This window comes from Candoia aspera, chromosome 2 (genome assembly GCF_035149785.1).
Source record: "Candoia aspera isolate rCanAsp1 chromosome 2, rCanAsp1.hap2, whole genome shotgun sequence".
Classification (NCBI taxonomy): domain Eukaryota; kingdom Metazoa; phylum Chordata; class Lepidosauria; order Squamata; family Boidae; genus Candoia; species Candoia aspera.
In genome coordinates, this window is record NC_086154.1 from 16,271,473 (window position 1) to 16,287,934 (window position 16,462).

General features: G+C 42.5%; 1 protein-coding gene and 1 long non-coding RNA gene across 3 annotated transcripts in view; one reads left to right on the forward strand and one right to left on the reverse strand.

Moving 5' to 3' along the window:
* Positions 1-16,462, reverse strand: part of LOC134492206 (uncharacterized) — a 313,653-nt gene that overhangs the window by 90,599 nt on the left and 206,592 nt on the right. The gene's annotated exons all lie outside the window — the stretch shown is intronic.
* The window catches only part of VARS2 (valyl-tRNA synthetase 2, mitochondrial), a 35,999-nt gene continuing 19,545 nt past the window's right edge, over positions 9-16,462 (forward strand). For both annotated transcript variants that reach the window (XM_063291315.1, XM_063291316.1), the window contains exons 1-16: positions 9-100; positions 1,845-2,219; positions 3,645-3,726; positions 5,188-5,288; positions 5,452-5,573; positions 6,144-6,210; positions 6,638-6,735; positions 7,240-7,321; positions 8,754-8,873; positions 8,954-9,065; positions 10,990-11,078; positions 12,263-12,353; positions 12,454-12,581; positions 15,207-15,310; positions 15,825-15,906; positions 16,370-16,446. In XM_063291315.1, the coding sequence (XP_063147385.1) occupies positions 1,974-2,219; positions 3,645-3,726; positions 5,188-5,288; positions 5,452-5,573; positions 6,144-6,210; positions 6,638-6,735; positions 7,240-7,321; positions 8,754-8,873; positions 8,954-9,065; positions 10,990-11,078; positions 12,263-12,353; positions 12,454-12,581; positions 15,207-15,310; positions 15,825-15,906; positions 16,370-16,446 (1,601 nt within the window). In that variant the 5' untranslated portion in view covers positions 9-100; positions 1,845-1,973. The remainder of the gene's footprint in view (positions 101-1,844; positions 2,220-3,644; positions 3,727-5,187; positions 5,289-5,451; positions 5,574-6,143; positions 6,211-6,637; positions 6,736-7,239; positions 7,322-8,753; positions 8,874-8,953; positions 9,066-10,989; positions 11,079-12,262; positions 12,354-12,453; positions 12,582-15,206; positions 15,311-15,824; positions 15,907-16,369; positions 16,447-16,462) is intronic.

Consider the following 16,462-nt stretch of genomic DNA (forward strand, 5'->3'; position numbering starts at 1 on the left):
TCCACCTCCCGGCGCCCCTTTCCTGTGCGAGTTGCATGTCGGGAGCGCGGAAAAAGGCTCGGGTTCCCGGGGGGTTGCGAGGCTGGGTCCGGCCCGCCGGGTGAGTCCTGGAGGGTGGTTTGGGGGCGGTCGGGATTAGAAGGAGGTGGCGGTGTTGGGGAGGAAGGCAGGAGTGGAAGATCGTCTGGCGCATTCACGTCCGTTTGCACGGGGGAATGGCGCGTGCAAAACTGGGTCGTGGGAATCCTAAGAATCGTGCTGCGGGGGTGGGTGAGTCTTCTTAAAAACGTGCATTTTCCAGTTGTTGTTGCTCCTGGACTCCACCGTTCCAAAGCTTTGGCTATGCTGGCTAAGGCGCATGGGTTTTGGAATAGGTAGATCTATAGCCTTGTCTTGGGACTTCTATTCCTCTGGAGTGCTGTTTTTTACGCCTCTTCTGCTCTCTACGTTGCGTTGCTTATCTCAAAAGGAAACAGCAGGATGGTACGTATGTGTGTGTGTTTATAAAAATAGGTATGCACATACAAAAATAATTGTCTTAGCGTTTCTCAAAGTGTGGTCCGAGAAGCCCTGGGGATCCAGCCAGAGGTCCGCGAAATCAAAAATTATTTGCCATCCTGTGTTGAAAAAGAATACAATATTAAAATCTGATCAAACAATCCTGAGAATCAGTAGTGGCAGTGAATGTATCAATTTTAATTTTTATTACAGTCAGTATTGATAAATATAACCCATACAAACAAAAGCTCTTTTGAGGTCCTCTATAATTTTTAAAAGCAAGAAGGGGTCCTGAGAGAAAAAAGTTTAAGAAACATTGTCCTAGGGTAAGGAAGAGTAATGCATAATAATTCCATATAATTATAGTTACAGCCCTCAGATCATGCAGCTGTCTACTGGCTACCCCACTCAGTCCTATAGATTTGGAAGGGGAGAAAGATAAGATAGCACATGCACACACTTTAGGATCTTACTGTCACAACCTGCATATGATAAACATATTGTTATTTTACTTCCTATGTTATTTTTTTCCTGGTAGCATTATATCTTAGATGTGGCTGCATCTTAGCGGTGGCTAGATTTTGGCAGAGCAAAGTTTGATCTGGACACGAAATAAATAAATAAAATCTTAGATGTGGGGAATCTATACTGTATTCTGTCAGTCATTCACTCAGATGACCAGTGGGTTAGGAACAATTAAACTTCCTCTTTATTAAAAGAAATGGCTGGTGATTCATTCATTCATTCATTCATTCATTAGATTTCTATCCCACCACAATCAAAAGACCCTTGGCAGCTTACATAGAATGTAAAAAATAATTCAAACATCTATGAAAAGAGCACCACCCAAACATAAGAGTACAAATGATAAAAATAGAAATTAAAGATGGTGTGATAAAATCAGGGAAATAGGAAACAGTTGGAAACAGTTCTGTCTTTAATAACTTCCAGAACACCAAGGAAGAGGAACCTAGCCTGATCATTCCTGGTGTCACTCCATTGACACTGCCACCAAAAAGCAGCACCTTGACTTGCATTCTACTGAAGTAACAACCTGGTATTTATCACTGCTGCCAGATGAAACAACCCTCATTCTACAGTATAATTTGTACAAAATGGCAGGAGGGTTGATACTTCCTTGTATTGCTGTGTGATCACTGTCAGAAATGTGCTAGAAATGGCACATTCAGTTATCCAGGGAAGGAGTCAAATGGAACAGACTTTAATCCACATGGAGCAGAAATTTAGTTCCTTTTTTCAGATAGATGGGAGATAACACACAACAAGTAACACCTCATGGGATTATACCCTTATTTATTTAATTTGTTTGGTATTTATTTCTGCAGGTTCCATCAGCAATACAAGGGAGGGAAAGATGACTTATTAGAAGCATGTGTGCTTGGAGCAGTTGGGAGAAAGGTGGTGTGCTTTTTCCTACACACGTGTGAGGGAACTAAACACAGCTACATTCAAGCATGCCTTCAGCCCATCTTAATTCTGCCTCCCATTGGAATATGTCTGTTCTTTGCCGTCTGCTTCTCCGGGCAGAGAAGAGGCACTGGGATGGATTTGGTGGATGGAGATGTTATTCCCAAGGAAGTAAGCCTGATCTTACTGAGCAAGTGAGGAAGATGGACCATCTAAAAAATAAGGCACAGAGACAGAAGAGGCTGTGGAAGAAGATGGAGGCTATTGAAGCTCAGATGGCTGCTGGGCCCAAGGTAAGGCTGCGTAATGGGAATTGATGTTAATGACCAAATTTCAAAACGGATGGCTTGATTTTTCATCAATGTCTACCTGTCAGGGTTAGGGTTAATTTTGCTTTATTGTTTGTAGAACTTGCCATGATTTCATCACATTGATGGTACAACTGTGGAATTCTGGTCATTGGCTGCCATAAATATTGTCTTGTCATCTGTTATTCAGATCCATCTGTATTAGAATGACCCAGAATCCCTGGTAAATAGAAAGATGTAGAGAAAACAACAAACAATAAAACATCCCCAGTAACTTTACAGTAAATTAATAAATAAGCCATCATTAATCCATACAATAGCACAATTCAAAATATCCAAATTATATACAAGGTGACTGTCTACCACCCTTCAGAATAGCTTCGTCTTCCAAAAGGTCATCACCAAGAGGGCCAATCTGATAGTCAAAGGGGGGTTGTTCTACAATGTTGGTGCTATCAGAGGGAAACCATGTTTTCTGGCCCCTAGGGTTTGAAGGTTGAAGTCATAGCCTTCAACAACGGCAGAGCTCCTAAAGTACTGCCTTCGCTAGAAAAGTTCTTAAAAATTCAGGGAGATATTCAGAGATGTATCTGCCTTGAAAATAGCCCATGTCATTCATACTGAACTGTATAGCACAGTCAGACATCAGGAGTTGACCACAGGAAGTGTTTTATGACATTTTGTATTGTCATAAAGTGTTTCATGATAATTTTTATGTCATAAAATGTTTCATAAAATTTGTCAAATTTCAATTCCATGGGAGTCATAGGTCCCGGATTTTGGATGCATTCTGTAAGTTAGTCTATTTGAGGTACCTTGGTTCAAAAATTGTTGGCCTATGATGCACTGTTTTGTCCAGCTAAGGGTAAAAACAAACACACGAGTTTTAGTAGTATATAGATTGTTAACCGCCATGGGTCCTACAGGATTTGACATAGAAGCCAAATAAAAATAAATAAATAGACACACAAGCACTCACACCACAGGAGCAATGCCCAGGGCACAGGGAAGCTGTCTCTGTAAATTAATGCCATGTACAGGCATTCAAGGCTTAACATAGGCTGCTGTCTGGCCAAAACCTGGGAGGGCACATCTCCAAGATGGTGACATCACCACCCTTGACCTATCAGGTTTTGATAATGAACTCCAGGTTCACCTATTCACCCACTACCAAGTCATGAATGAACAAGGTCTTACTACAGATAGACATGATGTGTACCTTCAATAGCTTGAGACCACGGTCACCAGCAATCATTTCACCAGGACCCTGAAGGGGGACCAGCACCAAACTTTCTGTTCCCCTTCTCCTTTGGAACCATCCTAGAAATGGTACCTAGGAGTTAATGCTTGCAATAGACTACTTCCTCCTTTTAAAAGTTTTTTTTTGCCCCCCCTCCCCCCTCTTTGAAGGAACCTTCAAACCAAGGCGAGACCTTTTCCTTGAAAAACATTGTGGAATATGACATCCCAACTATAGCTGGACAGAAAAAAGGTAGGATGGGAATAGCCTGGTTCGAATGGGCTTCCAGTATTTTCTTTTTTCTTCGTAACTCGTTAAAAGAAATTTAGCCTGTGTTTCTTTGTGGAAAAGGTGACTGGCGGCTAGCATGGAATTCTAGCCTCTACATGGGCTAGTAAAAGGAAGGGGTTGACTGCTAAGTGGATAGACAAGAAAGGAATAGAGCTGAGATATACGCAGGGCTGGATCTGATGGAGAAACCTGTTCCTCTTCTACCACCTGCATACACTTGTATTCAATTCCTCTTCATCTTTGGCTGTCAGAAAGATTATTAGGCAGAGTTGGATAGAAGAACGTCACTCTTTCCTGCTCCTATTGTATCAAGATTGATTTGGGAAAGCAATTGATTTGATAACACGTTCATTCTCAACTTGTAAGTGTGTGCAAAAACCCCAAACTAACTTGTGCCCTTTTTAATGTGCCAAGAATTCTTTGTCCCATAGAAACAGTTTGCAGGGTGTATCCTAACCTTAACCCAATAGGCCAATCAGAGTATGTTTTATTCAATATCTATGGAATATTGATCCAGATCTGCTCCATATTTAGTGATAAAATCCTTAGCTTTTGAGATGGAATTTAATCTAAATCTCTGCTATTGATAAGTAAAAAATCACACCTCCCAACTTATCCCAATGAAATGGAATCTTCTTCTGTTTCAAAACAACTTTTAAAAAGGTATATTCTTTTCTTTTTCTTAAAACCCTGAAGGGGGTTTCTTTTAAGACAATTACATCAACATTATCAATTTTTAATCTTGAATCAGAATGGCATTGTAAAACTTGATCCCTTGTTCTTTTCCTTACAAATTGAACCAAAACATCCCTTGGTGCCTTTTTCAATGCGGCATAACGGCATACATATTTTGTATGCCCCTGATAGAGTGGGCAACTATAACAAATTTAATAACGTGATTAAGTTAAATTTGCACGTTTAATGCAATTTTTAGCATTAAATTGTCCATGGGGCATGATTTTTGGTACATATGTATTTTTAGCATGTTTATAAGTATATTTTATTTATTTATTTATTAAATTTATATCACCGCCCATCTCCCCCAATGGGGGACTCTGGGCAGTTTACAATAAATAGCATTAAAACATAGCCAGATAAAAATTACATTAAAATATACATAAAAACAAACGTAAAATCCAAGTATATGCTTGATTAGCATATTTTTTTCCTGGAGTTATGCTTTCCACTTTGTCATACCGTTAGGGATCTGAGATTTTGCCCATGTGTTCTCCAGATGTTCTTGTCTTGATCATCAGTCCTTGAAATGTCCTTATTAATATTTGAAAGCCGAGAATTTTAGAATGGTTGATTTTGTGCCTCGTGCTCAGTTTTGCTGCACTCATACAACAAAATACAGGACGTGCGGATTGCACAAATGCCTACTTTAATTATGGAACCTTAGTATAACATTCTTTCCCATAGATACCTCCACACCTTTGCCCGCCTCCTATAGTCCACGCTATGTTGAAGCTGCTTGGTATCCTTGGTGGGTGAGAGAAGGATTTTTTAAACCGGAATACCAGGTAAAAATTGTTTCTGTGAAAGTATTAATATTAGACTTTGTCATGAGCAAATGTACCATTTTTGGATAGGTGAAAAAGTTAGGGAAAGTTCTTCCCTTTCTCATAATATAACAGTTATCAACAGTTAAGGATAATGCTAAATCCAATTCTACTTTTTTGACAGCAAAGCCTGCCCCATTGGAAGCCAGAAACATTTTGTATCTCTCTCCCACCTCCTAATGTCACGGGGTCCCTTCACCTGGGGCATGCCTTGACTGTGGCTATTGAAGATGCTTTGGTGCGATGGTAAGTGTGTTTCTAGGGAGTGGGGAAATGGTTATGCAGATCCTCTATCCGTAATAGTGATGGGTCCCACAGGCTTTAAGTCAGGAAGTGATGCATTTAGTCATGCTGTATCATGAAGAAATAGAGATATCTATAAAAATGCTGGCACAGAAACAAGAATGGTGGCTGCTTCTGGGAAATTAGAGCGACATGTGGTTGAATTGTTTCCAGCAGCAACAATTTGGCCTTTCTTCCAAACCGGAGAGACAATTCATTCCTTATCTCAGTGTTTCTCAACCTTGACAAGTTTAAAATATGTGGACGTCAACTCCCAGGATTCCCCAGCCAGCATGCTGGCTGGGGAATTCTGGGAGTTGACGTCCACACGTCTTAAACCTGTTGAGGTTGAGAAACCCTGCCTTAGCTGACTGCAGGACTTTTCCTCTTCAGAAATCTGTTCTCTTTTCCCTTCCCCATCCCCTTCCGCTGCATTTTGGGCATTTCTGTTTGAAACTGAAAGCCATCTAAGGGTTCGGAACTTGTAAACAAAACAGTTGAATTCTAGGTTTGTTTCTTCTTGATGTGCTCCAGGAGACGAATGCAAGGCTATCGAGTTCTTTGGGTTCCGGGTTCTGACCACGCAGGAATTGCAACTCAGGTAAGCTTACAATCCTAGCCAAGTATGGATCTGCCTTCTGCTTCCTGTAAGGATTCTAAACCTTTTAGGATTAACTGGAAGGGTTCCTGTGGTGGAAAAAGGTGTGGATGTGGATTATGCTAGCCCACCTTTCTGCCTCGAAAGAAAGACCCCTCGTTCTGCCACCATGGCTCCGAATTAAACCCAAAAACATGAAAAAGGAATTTCAGCACATTTAAAAATGAATAAAAACAGCCGGTTCCTGCCTGTCGGTGCAGAATAAATAATGGATGCCTAATAAGAACTCTGGAAGTTGAAGTCCACACATTAAAGTTGCCAAATTTCAGAAACACTGGTTTAAGGGAAGGTGGACTGTATATGCCAGTTGGACAGATTCTTTGTCTCACTTGTGTGTCTCTTCTCTCATGTTCTTCCTTCACCTGACCAGGCTGTGGTGGAAAAAAAGATCTGGAAAGAACGGGGGGTTCTGCGGCAAGATCTCCCACGTGACGAATTTCTTCAAGAAGTCTGGAAGTGGATTGAGGAGTGAGTATTAGAGGTGAACAGCCTGCAGTATTCAGCCTTTAGAGGGAGGTGGAAGTGGCAGTTTTCCAAACTAACAATAGGCTGACCTTAGGAAGGCTCAGCTGATCTATTTGCAATTTATTTCAGGAAAACGTAATAAGGTGCTGTGGAAAGCCCTTCATGTACTCTCGGGGGCTGCATCGGCTACAGAAAGGCACTGGGGGAGGGTATGTGCAGCTGGCAGGTTGCTAACTCTGGTTTAAGGATAGATTAGGTGGGGAAGGTTTAAACTTTGTTGTATGCCACCCAAAGTCACCTGTTTTGTGAGATGGGCAGCTATATAAATTTGACCAATAAAATAAAAATAAAGAAAGAAAATATCAAGGTTATGGTTCACTGAGATCGTTAAAGGTAGGAGCTGGGCAGTTTCTCTCTGAACAGCTAACCCTGTCAAATGCTTTCTATGTTTCCTTAATGTTCTGACCATAAAAGGTTTGTTTTACTTTTGTCTTTCTGCAATATCAGAAAAGGGAATGAAATATTTCAACAGCTGAAAGAGATGGGAGCATCCTTGGACTGGGACAGAGCCTGCTTCACTATGGACTCCGTGAGTGGCAGAGACGTTCACAGGCAAATGTTTTCTGTGGGCCAGGCTTTCTACTTTCTTTCCCCACGTTCAGAGAGTAAAAGGCAGCAAACCCTCAATTTCATAGACTTCAGCTTAGCAGATTTTGCATGGTATTGTTAAAGATGAAGCAGTTTAAAATAATCTGCATAATAAGAACCAAAAGAAGTAAAAAATGGCTGTATACTGATACCCTGAAAATAGCTGAGGGAAGGAGTAAAAGGCAACAGTGACCAGAAATTTTACCAAACTAAATGTCAAATTCAAGGGAAAGGCAAGAAGAGACATTCACACATGAAATACAGGTAGTCCTCAACTTACGACCATTTAACGATGGTTCAAAGTTATGACGGCCTCAGAAAAAGTGCTTTACGACCTGTACTCGCACTTATGACTGTCGAACCAGCTCTGCAGTCATGTGAATGCAATTCGGGCACTTGGCAACTGACTTGCATTTACGACCAGTTGCAGCATCCTGCGGTCATGTGATCGCGATTTGCGAGCTTTTTTGCTGGTTTATGGCAAAAAATGTCCATTGGGGAAACTGGATTTGCTTAACAACCATCGTAAAAATGGTCATAAAATCAGGTCCAGTCGTGTGGTGACTTGACTTACGACCACAAAAACTGACGACAGAAATTCCGGTCCCAGTTGTGGTTGTGAGTTGAGCACTACCTGTACCATTCAGATTTCATATTCTACTTTAATGAACACTTTGTTCTCCCATTACTCTGTTAAATTGAGTTTTTTCTGTATTTGGCTTTTGGATTTGGGCAGGGGAATTGAAGCTATGATTTATCTTAACCATTCAGGTGGTGACCCTGAGCCATTTCAGTTTTTCTCCTTTGTCTTTTGGGAATGACCATCTTCTTACAATAGAATCAGCAGTATAACTTATTGGCCTCACTGCTGGATCTGGATGTAAAAAAATCCAGGTTCGGTTCCCCAGGGGGCTGTCAGGTTCATTCGCTGACCAATCTCCCTTTTTCTATCTCCCTTCTTTTCTTTGGAAAAGGGGAAATATTTAGGAAAATGTCTATTAAAATAAGCCACTGAGGCTCTGCTGACAGGATTTAGGATCCGTTCTTTTGAAGTGGAGAAGCTAATGTTCCATTTGTGATCTGGAATGTAACTTTTCCATTTCAGAATTGTTCCTAAATACAGTTAGTAGAGTCTTTGTGGCTACACCATTGGTTAGGAATCAGTAAGATGGGGTTCAGTTCTGATTTATGATGCAAATTAGCCTTTATTGTAACATTTTTCAACCTTGGCCACTTTAAGAGGTGTGGACTTCAACTCTCAGAATTCCCCAGCCAGCCTGGGAATTCTGGGAGTTGAAGTCCACGCCTCTTAAAGTGGCCGAGGTTGAGAAACACTGCTTTCTTGCAACAGTTCTCCTCCTCTTCTTGTCCAGCATTTCTCTCAAGCTGTGACGGAGGCTTTTGTGCAACTTCATGAGCAAGGCCTGATATATCGAGACAGGTGCCTGGTGAACTGGTCTTGCGCCTTGCAGTCGGCCATTTCTGACATTGAGGTATGTGGTTGGAGTAGAGCCCCAGATAAGGACTTCGGTGATGTTTGGAGACTAGAAACTGACAGGTTGTGTCCCTGCAGGTGGAGAATAGACAGCTTGAAGGACGGACAAAGCTCTCTGTGCCAGGACTTGAGGACAAAGTGCTGTTTGGGGTATTGGAGACATTTGCCTACAGAGTAGAAGGAGATGGAAGTGAGTTGGCACCCCTGAGGCAGGTCGAATTTTAATGAGATCATAATCTTGTGATGCTGAGATTTTTGACTGCTGGCTGTTCACAATTTTTGCTGGGTATTGTCAGGATGAGATTTTGGTTTGTATCTTTTTCTTACTGTAAGTCGTAAATACAGGTAGTCCTCATTTACCAACTACAGTTGGAACTGGCAACTCCATTGCTAAGCAATGCGGTCGTAAAGTGAAACATGTGACCAGACCTGACTTATGACAGCAGTTCCAGCTGTGGTCATTAAGTGAATCACGGTGGGTCATTCAGTATGACATCACGTGACCGCAACTTGCGACTTCCTGCTGGCTTCCCCATTGACATTGCTTGTCAGAAGCCAGCTGTGAAGGTCACCAATGGCAATCATGTGACCCTGGGACACTGCAACCATTATAAATGCATGCTAGTTTCCAAGCGCCTGGTTTGCATTCATGTGACTGTGAGGACACTGCAACCATCATAAGGTTGAGGACGGGTTGTAAACCTGCTTTTTCAGCACCGTCATAACTTTGAATGGTTGCTGAATGAGTGGTCACTAAGCGAGGACTACCTGTAAACCAAACAGTGACCACATATTCACCTTGCCCTTCCTTCACAGAACTTGGGGGTGAGGTTTTCCCTTTCTGGCCCAGCAGCAACCTGGCAAAGTGATTGGGTTGAGACCTGCTGGTGCTGAGCACGGATATGAACCAGATCTCCTTAATGCAAGATTCTGCCTGCTGCATCATGCGCCAGCTGTGCTCTGTTGACAGATGGAAATAGGAAATCTGGTTCTATAATCAAGCTTGAGGAGTCTGGTTAATATCATGCCTTCATAAATAAAAAAATCATTCTGGACTGTATCCCAGTAATTTATGCAGTGATCAGGGCTATTATTGCAGAGTGATTTCTAGGCGCAAGTTATCCATAATGTCAGCAACTGTTTTTTCCTTCTCTAGACCAGTGGTTCTCACCCTTTTTGAATCTGCAGCGCAATATAGACTATATCAGTAGTTCTGTGGCACTGTACATATGTATTTCTAAACGAGTAAGACATGGTTTGGGGGGTGGGGGGAGTTATATAATTTTTAAAAAGTATCTGCACTGTATTGAATATACAGATTATACACAATATACACAATACAAAATGAAAAATGAAAACGTAAGACAAAAATCTCATGACACGCCTGTGTGCACGGCATGCTGGTTGAAAACCACTGCTCTAGACCAGTGTTTTTCAACCCCAGTGGCTTTCAGATGTGGACTTCGGCTCCCAGAACTCCCCAGCTGGCATGCTTAACCTTGCTGAGGTTGAGGAAGGCTGCTCTAGACATGAGGCTTAATGTAAATCTGTTTTATTTACTTCCAACTTTGGAGGATCAGTGTCTGGCCCGATAGCCAGGCATAAAATTCACTGATCCATACAGGGGCAAAGGAGGGACTTACTTAGTTTGGAGAATACATGAGGTATCTGGGGCTCTTGGGGTTTTACCTCTTTTCATGGTTAAAAAAAAAGTATTTTGAGTAGCATCTGTTCTTTTTTTTTTTTTTTTTGCCCCATCATTCCCTAGAATGATTATTTGCCTATGCAGTGTCCCATGGTCAGTTCAAGAAGTGCTGCAAAGGCAAAACAGCCTGAATGTGCGGGACGTTTTTGCTGTGAAAAGAATGAGAAAAGCTAAAAGTTGTTTAAGCATGCACATTTTCCTAAGTGTGGATGAATGCTTCTAACAAGATTCATTGTGGAATTCTTCAAATTACCGACTCCTTACTCAATTACATCCCTATCTGAGCTGACCTTAAGCATTGCTGAAGGCCACAGGCAACTGCTCATCTACCTAAAATAATGTTGGGTGGCCCTTTTAATTTATTTATTTTTCATTCCAATGGCACTTACCTTTCCTTAATGGAAAACAGGCATGGAACTTCCTGTGTCCACTACCCGCCCTGAGACAATGTTCGGCGATGTGGCTGTCGCCGTTCACCCAGATGACTCGCGCTACTTGGTAAGGCTTTTCCGTCCAGGTCCTCCTTTCTGAGTAGAAGGCGGCTTTGCTCCATCCTGAAGCCAGATTAATGTTACTGAATCTTGTAATTGAAACGGCTTGGATCTTTTTCTTTCTTTCTTAAGAAAAGACAAAAAAAAAGAAGAAACCCATCTTGAATTACAGGGTTAAGTGGTTCTCTCTGATTGAGATGCTTGATCAGGAAGGGCAATCTTTTTTGTAAGTGGGAGGACTTGATCTGGGAGTGTCAGAAAGAAAGATGTATTAAGCCGTTTGGAGCATAACACCAATTCTACACCTTTTTTTGGTTTTGATTGCATGATGTAATACAGGTAGTCCTCGCTTAATGACCACAATTGGGACTGGAATTTTAGTTGCTAAGCGAAGCAGTCATTAAGTGAATCCAACCTGTTTTACAACCTTTTTGCAGCAGTTGTTAAGTGAATCACTGTGGGTGTTAAGGGAACCATTTGGTCGTTAAGCGAATCACACACTTCCCCATTGATTTTGCTTGCCAGAAGTCAGCCAGGAAGGTCAGAAATGGCGAACACATGACCACGGGACACTGCGATGGTCATAAGCGTGAAACGGTTGCCAAATGCCCAAATGGTGATCATTTGACTGTGGGGATGCTGCCATGGTTATAAGTGTGAGAACCAGTCATAACCTTCGGTTTTTTCAGCACCGTCGTAAGTCCAAACTGTCACTAAACAAATGGTTGTTAAGCAAGGACTACCTATATTGTGGTTTGTCACTGAAATCTTGCTGTGTGATTTTGGAACATATGGGGACTGCCAAAAGAGGTTCAGTGAGTCAGATATAACCTCTGGACTTCAGTTGGTCCATCCTGACCCTAGAGCAAAGTTTCTCAACCTTGGCAACCTTAAGATGCATGGACTAAGATGCTGGCTGGGGAACTCTGGGAGTTGAAGTCCACGTGTCTTAAAATTGCCAGAATTGAGGAACACTGCTCTAGAGAGATCCTGAAAAATCAGTGCCCATTAATACTGGGCTTTGTCACTTTATAGCCTAAAATGGGATAAAGCAGCTTTATATGTTCTACCCTGTTGAGTCAATGGGAGGGCACGTTGTCACAGATTTTTGCCCATCTGTTTGTTTCAGGCAGAATCTCTTGTCTGTAGACGTATATGACCTGAACTGTCTTTCTGGAATGTTTTTGGCAGCACTTGCACGACAAAAGAGTGTGCCACCCCTTTACTGGACGTCTCCTTCCTATCATCACAGATCCAGCTGTGCAGCCGCAGATGGGCACAGGTGAGAAACACCCCCCCCACTTCGCAGAAGCCAGATGTTAGTGTGGCAAGCGCTTGCCTTGAGGGATGTCTCTCAACTTGTGCTTCACACCATCCTTCAGGGGCTGTGAAAGTGACTCCAGCACACAACCACGTTGACTACAAACTGGCCCAGCGGCACAACTTGCCACTCATTTCAGTTATTGCAGAGAATGGCACAATGACTGCAGAATGCGGGGAATGGGTGCAGGTAAATCCATTTTTGGAATTTTATAATGGCTGCGTATCACTCAGGACAGCTGAACAGGTGGTGTGGACTTTTTTGCGGTGTGCCCCTTTTGAAGAGGTGACCCAGCCATGGCTAGAATCAGCAACTTTTTCTGATGCTGGGCACAATCTAATGAGATGACAAAAATAGTAAAAGTTACCTATCTTATGCCTTCTCTCCTAAAAACTTGTGGGAGAATGCTAAATTTCACAATTTAACCAGAGGTCTGTAGGCTGTACTTCACCAGCCCCTACTGTGTAGAAGATCATACCAGGAAATACAGGTAGTCCTCAACTTAATGACCATTAGTTTCACTACCATTTGAAGTTATTACGGCACTGAAAAAAGTGACAGCTGGTTCTTGCACTTAATGACTGTTGCAGCGTCTGTGCAGGCGTGTGGTCAGAATTCTGGTGCTTGGCAACTGATACGTATTTATGATGGTTGCAGTGTCCTGGGGTCATGTGATCGCTGTTTGTGGCCTTCCCAGCCGGCTTCCGACAACCGAAGTCAATGAGGGAAGTCGGATTCACTTAATGACTATGTGGTTCGCTTAATGACCATGGCAAAAAGGTCGTAAAATCAGGCATGACTTGCTTAATGACCACCTTGCTTAGCAATGGAAGTTCCAGTCCCGATTGTGGTTATAAGTTGAGGATTACCTGTATTGCTATTTACATCACACTTGGAGATTTTTTCCTTTTTTCCACACCAGTTGTGATGTTAAAGCAACTGCCTGGGGAAGCAGATTGTGGGATTGCTATTGGGCAGGAAAGGAAGTTATATACTGATTTCAGTCTTTACCAAAATGCAGCTGTCCGAATATATTACACTATAGCTCCCATCATCCTGAAGACAAGGTCAACTGGGTTATGCGTTTCTTAATTTACCAGGGCTTCTATGCCGCTCAAGTCCCATCAGCATTGAATGGTTTACAAAACGCCAGACTGTAGGGTTAAAAACATCAACCGCCTAAAGCGTTCTCAGAATAGCACCATCCAAGGGCAGGCAGGGTCAACCTATCCATCCCCAAACCCTTTCCTAAAAAGCCAAGTCTTTACAGCGCCTTGAAAGCCCAGTAAGATTGAGGAAAATTGGATATCTGTGGGAAGCTGCTCCAAAGCAGGAGGGCCATCACCGAGAGGGTTCACCCCCAGGGTCCCTGTGGATGGTACTCTCTGGCCGAGGGACCCTTCCCTGATGGAAAACCATCGACAGGGACCCTGGGGGTGAGCCTTCTCGGTGATGGACCTCTTGCTTTGGAGCAGCTTCCCACAGATACCCAGTTTTCTTCCATCTTACCATAAGGTAAGATCTTACCTTCCTGATCTCACCAGGTGGACAGTTTCAGTCCAGAGAAGACCATCTCATAGAGTTCCATGGAACAGGGCATGACTCACCCACCACATGTTGTTCAGCATGGACTCAAATTATGTCCCATTGGCTTCCCCTCTACACCCTCAATTCCTTTTGCTTCTCTGCCCCACTGCCGCCATTTTCCCCACATTTCTGTTTCCAGCCTCTACTTCTCTACTGACTTCAACACAACTCCCCAATATTGGCTTCCTCCCCCTATTGGCCTTTTTCTCTCTGGGTATCCACCCAGCCTTTCCACCAATTTAAATTCACCACACCAGCAGCATCATGGGTATATGTGTGTGTGTCCAAAAGGGCAAGATGGCAACCCCACAATTAAAACTTCCTCCTTTGTATATGTGACATAGATGCATTTATAGAAGGGGCAGGGTTTAAATCATGCAGCTATGGCTGCCATCTTGCCTTTTTTGACCCCCCCGGATGCTGTCACCATTCCCTTCCTCTCTGCCTTAGTTATGCTTGGTTCCGTTTGCTTCTTTTAACCCCATGGAAAGAGGTGTCAATGAGTATTCTCCTGGTGATTAAATAAGCCGCAGCTGTTTTTCTTGCATAATTTTGCTACAAGTATAAAGTGTGTATATGTGTGTATGAGATATCTCCGTGTGTTTATTGGGGGAAAGATAGGCTATTACCAAACTAATAAAAATAAAACCTACACAAAGTAAAATGGTTGTAAAATGTCTCCCCACACTGTAGGTCCACATCCACTTTTGAGTTCGGATTGTCAACGTGCTGCAGTACAGGTAGTCCTTGACTTACAACCACAATTGGGACCAGAACATCTGTCGCTAAGTGAGACAGTAGTTGAGTCATGCCCAATTTTGCAACCTGATTTGCCCAGCAAATCACCTGGGTCGTTAAGCGAATCACTGTGGTCATTAAGCGAATCCAGCTTCCCCCATTGACTTTGCTTGTTGGAAGCTGGCTGGGAAGGTCGCAAATGGCAATCACATGACCCTGGGACACTGCAACCATCATAGATACGTGCCGGTTGCCAAGTGCCTGAATTTTGATCCTGTGACCACTGTGATGGCTATAAGTGCGAGGACCAGGCACAAGTAACTTTTTTCAGTGCTGTTGTAACTTCAGATGGTTGCTAAACGAATGGTCGTAAGTCAAGGACTACCTGTAGGTAGGGCTGGTGCAACTCAGGGACATGCATCCTTGGCATGTGCCATAATAAAATAGATGCCACTGAGGCAGTTTGGACACGGGTGGTTCCTTTTTCAGGGGCTGCATCGATTCCTGGCTCGAGAGAAAGTGGTGGCTGCTTTGAAGGAGAGAGGTCTCTACCGGGGCGCGAAAGACCATTGCTTAGTCCTTCCTGTTTGCAGGTAATAAGACCCTGAAACTTTTATGCCACCTCCCTTCTGTCCTGCTTGCTTCCCTCGCTTCAGGGTCACTGGAAGGATTTTGTGGGAAGCTGCCAAGAAGTCACTGGAGGTCAGACAGAGTAGACATTTGATGAAAATACGTATTATTATATTTACAAACAATAAGAAATAACAATACAGTGGATCCCTTAGTATCAGGCAATAAGCTCAAAGATAGAAACCTTTATTGCACTTTGCAATGGTCTACCAATGCCATAGCTTTAATTGTACAATTTAAGCAACCTTACATTTATTCTCATTTTAGAAGTTATATCTAACTTCTTTCCCCTTGTCTTTAAAGGTTTAACACCTTTAGTCCCTAGCTTTGCATTGTTACCTTCTTTGTATTCTGCTTTCATTTCCTAAATTTTGGTGGCTGCCTCAAGTGCTTATCGGAGGAGAAAGGTGGGGCCTAAATCAAATCAAAAGGAGGAAATGGATTTCAAGGGAGCCTCTGGTTTTTTCTCACCCATAGCCGCTCTGGGGATGTGGTTGAAATCCTGCTGAAGGACCAGTGGTTTGTCCGAAGTGAAGCCATCGCTCAAAGTGCCTTAGAGGTGACGCTCCAAATGCTTTTGATCTGTTTGAAGAATTGTCAGGCCCTGCAATATCTTTAGTTTTATATATCTATAAAATATATCTAATATAATGTATCTGATATTATCTATACATGGCAGCCATATTTGTTTGTCACTGGTTTGTTGAACAAGCTCTGGGGCTTGATTCTAACCGATTATTAATATCATAGCAGTCAAGTCCATGCATAATGCTAAGCTAAAATCATACAAACAAGATTAGGGCTTCTTGTGACCTCTGATTCCAGCCACAGAAATTAAAGCATTGCTGTAGAGTGGTGTTTCTCAACCATAGCAACTTTAAATTAAACTCCCAGAATTCCCCAGCCAGCTGTAGAGGCACATGAAAGTGTTAGATTGTAGGGGTTTGTCATAAACACATTTAAGAAGCAGATAAATGGTAGAGTCTATAAAAATTCCCCCCTTCTTCTGTTTATTTCCTAAGGCTGTGGCATCTGGATCTTTGAAGCTCATCCCCAAATTTCATGAGAAGAACTGGAGGACTTGGCTCTTGAACACCAAGTAAGACAAGTGTGAT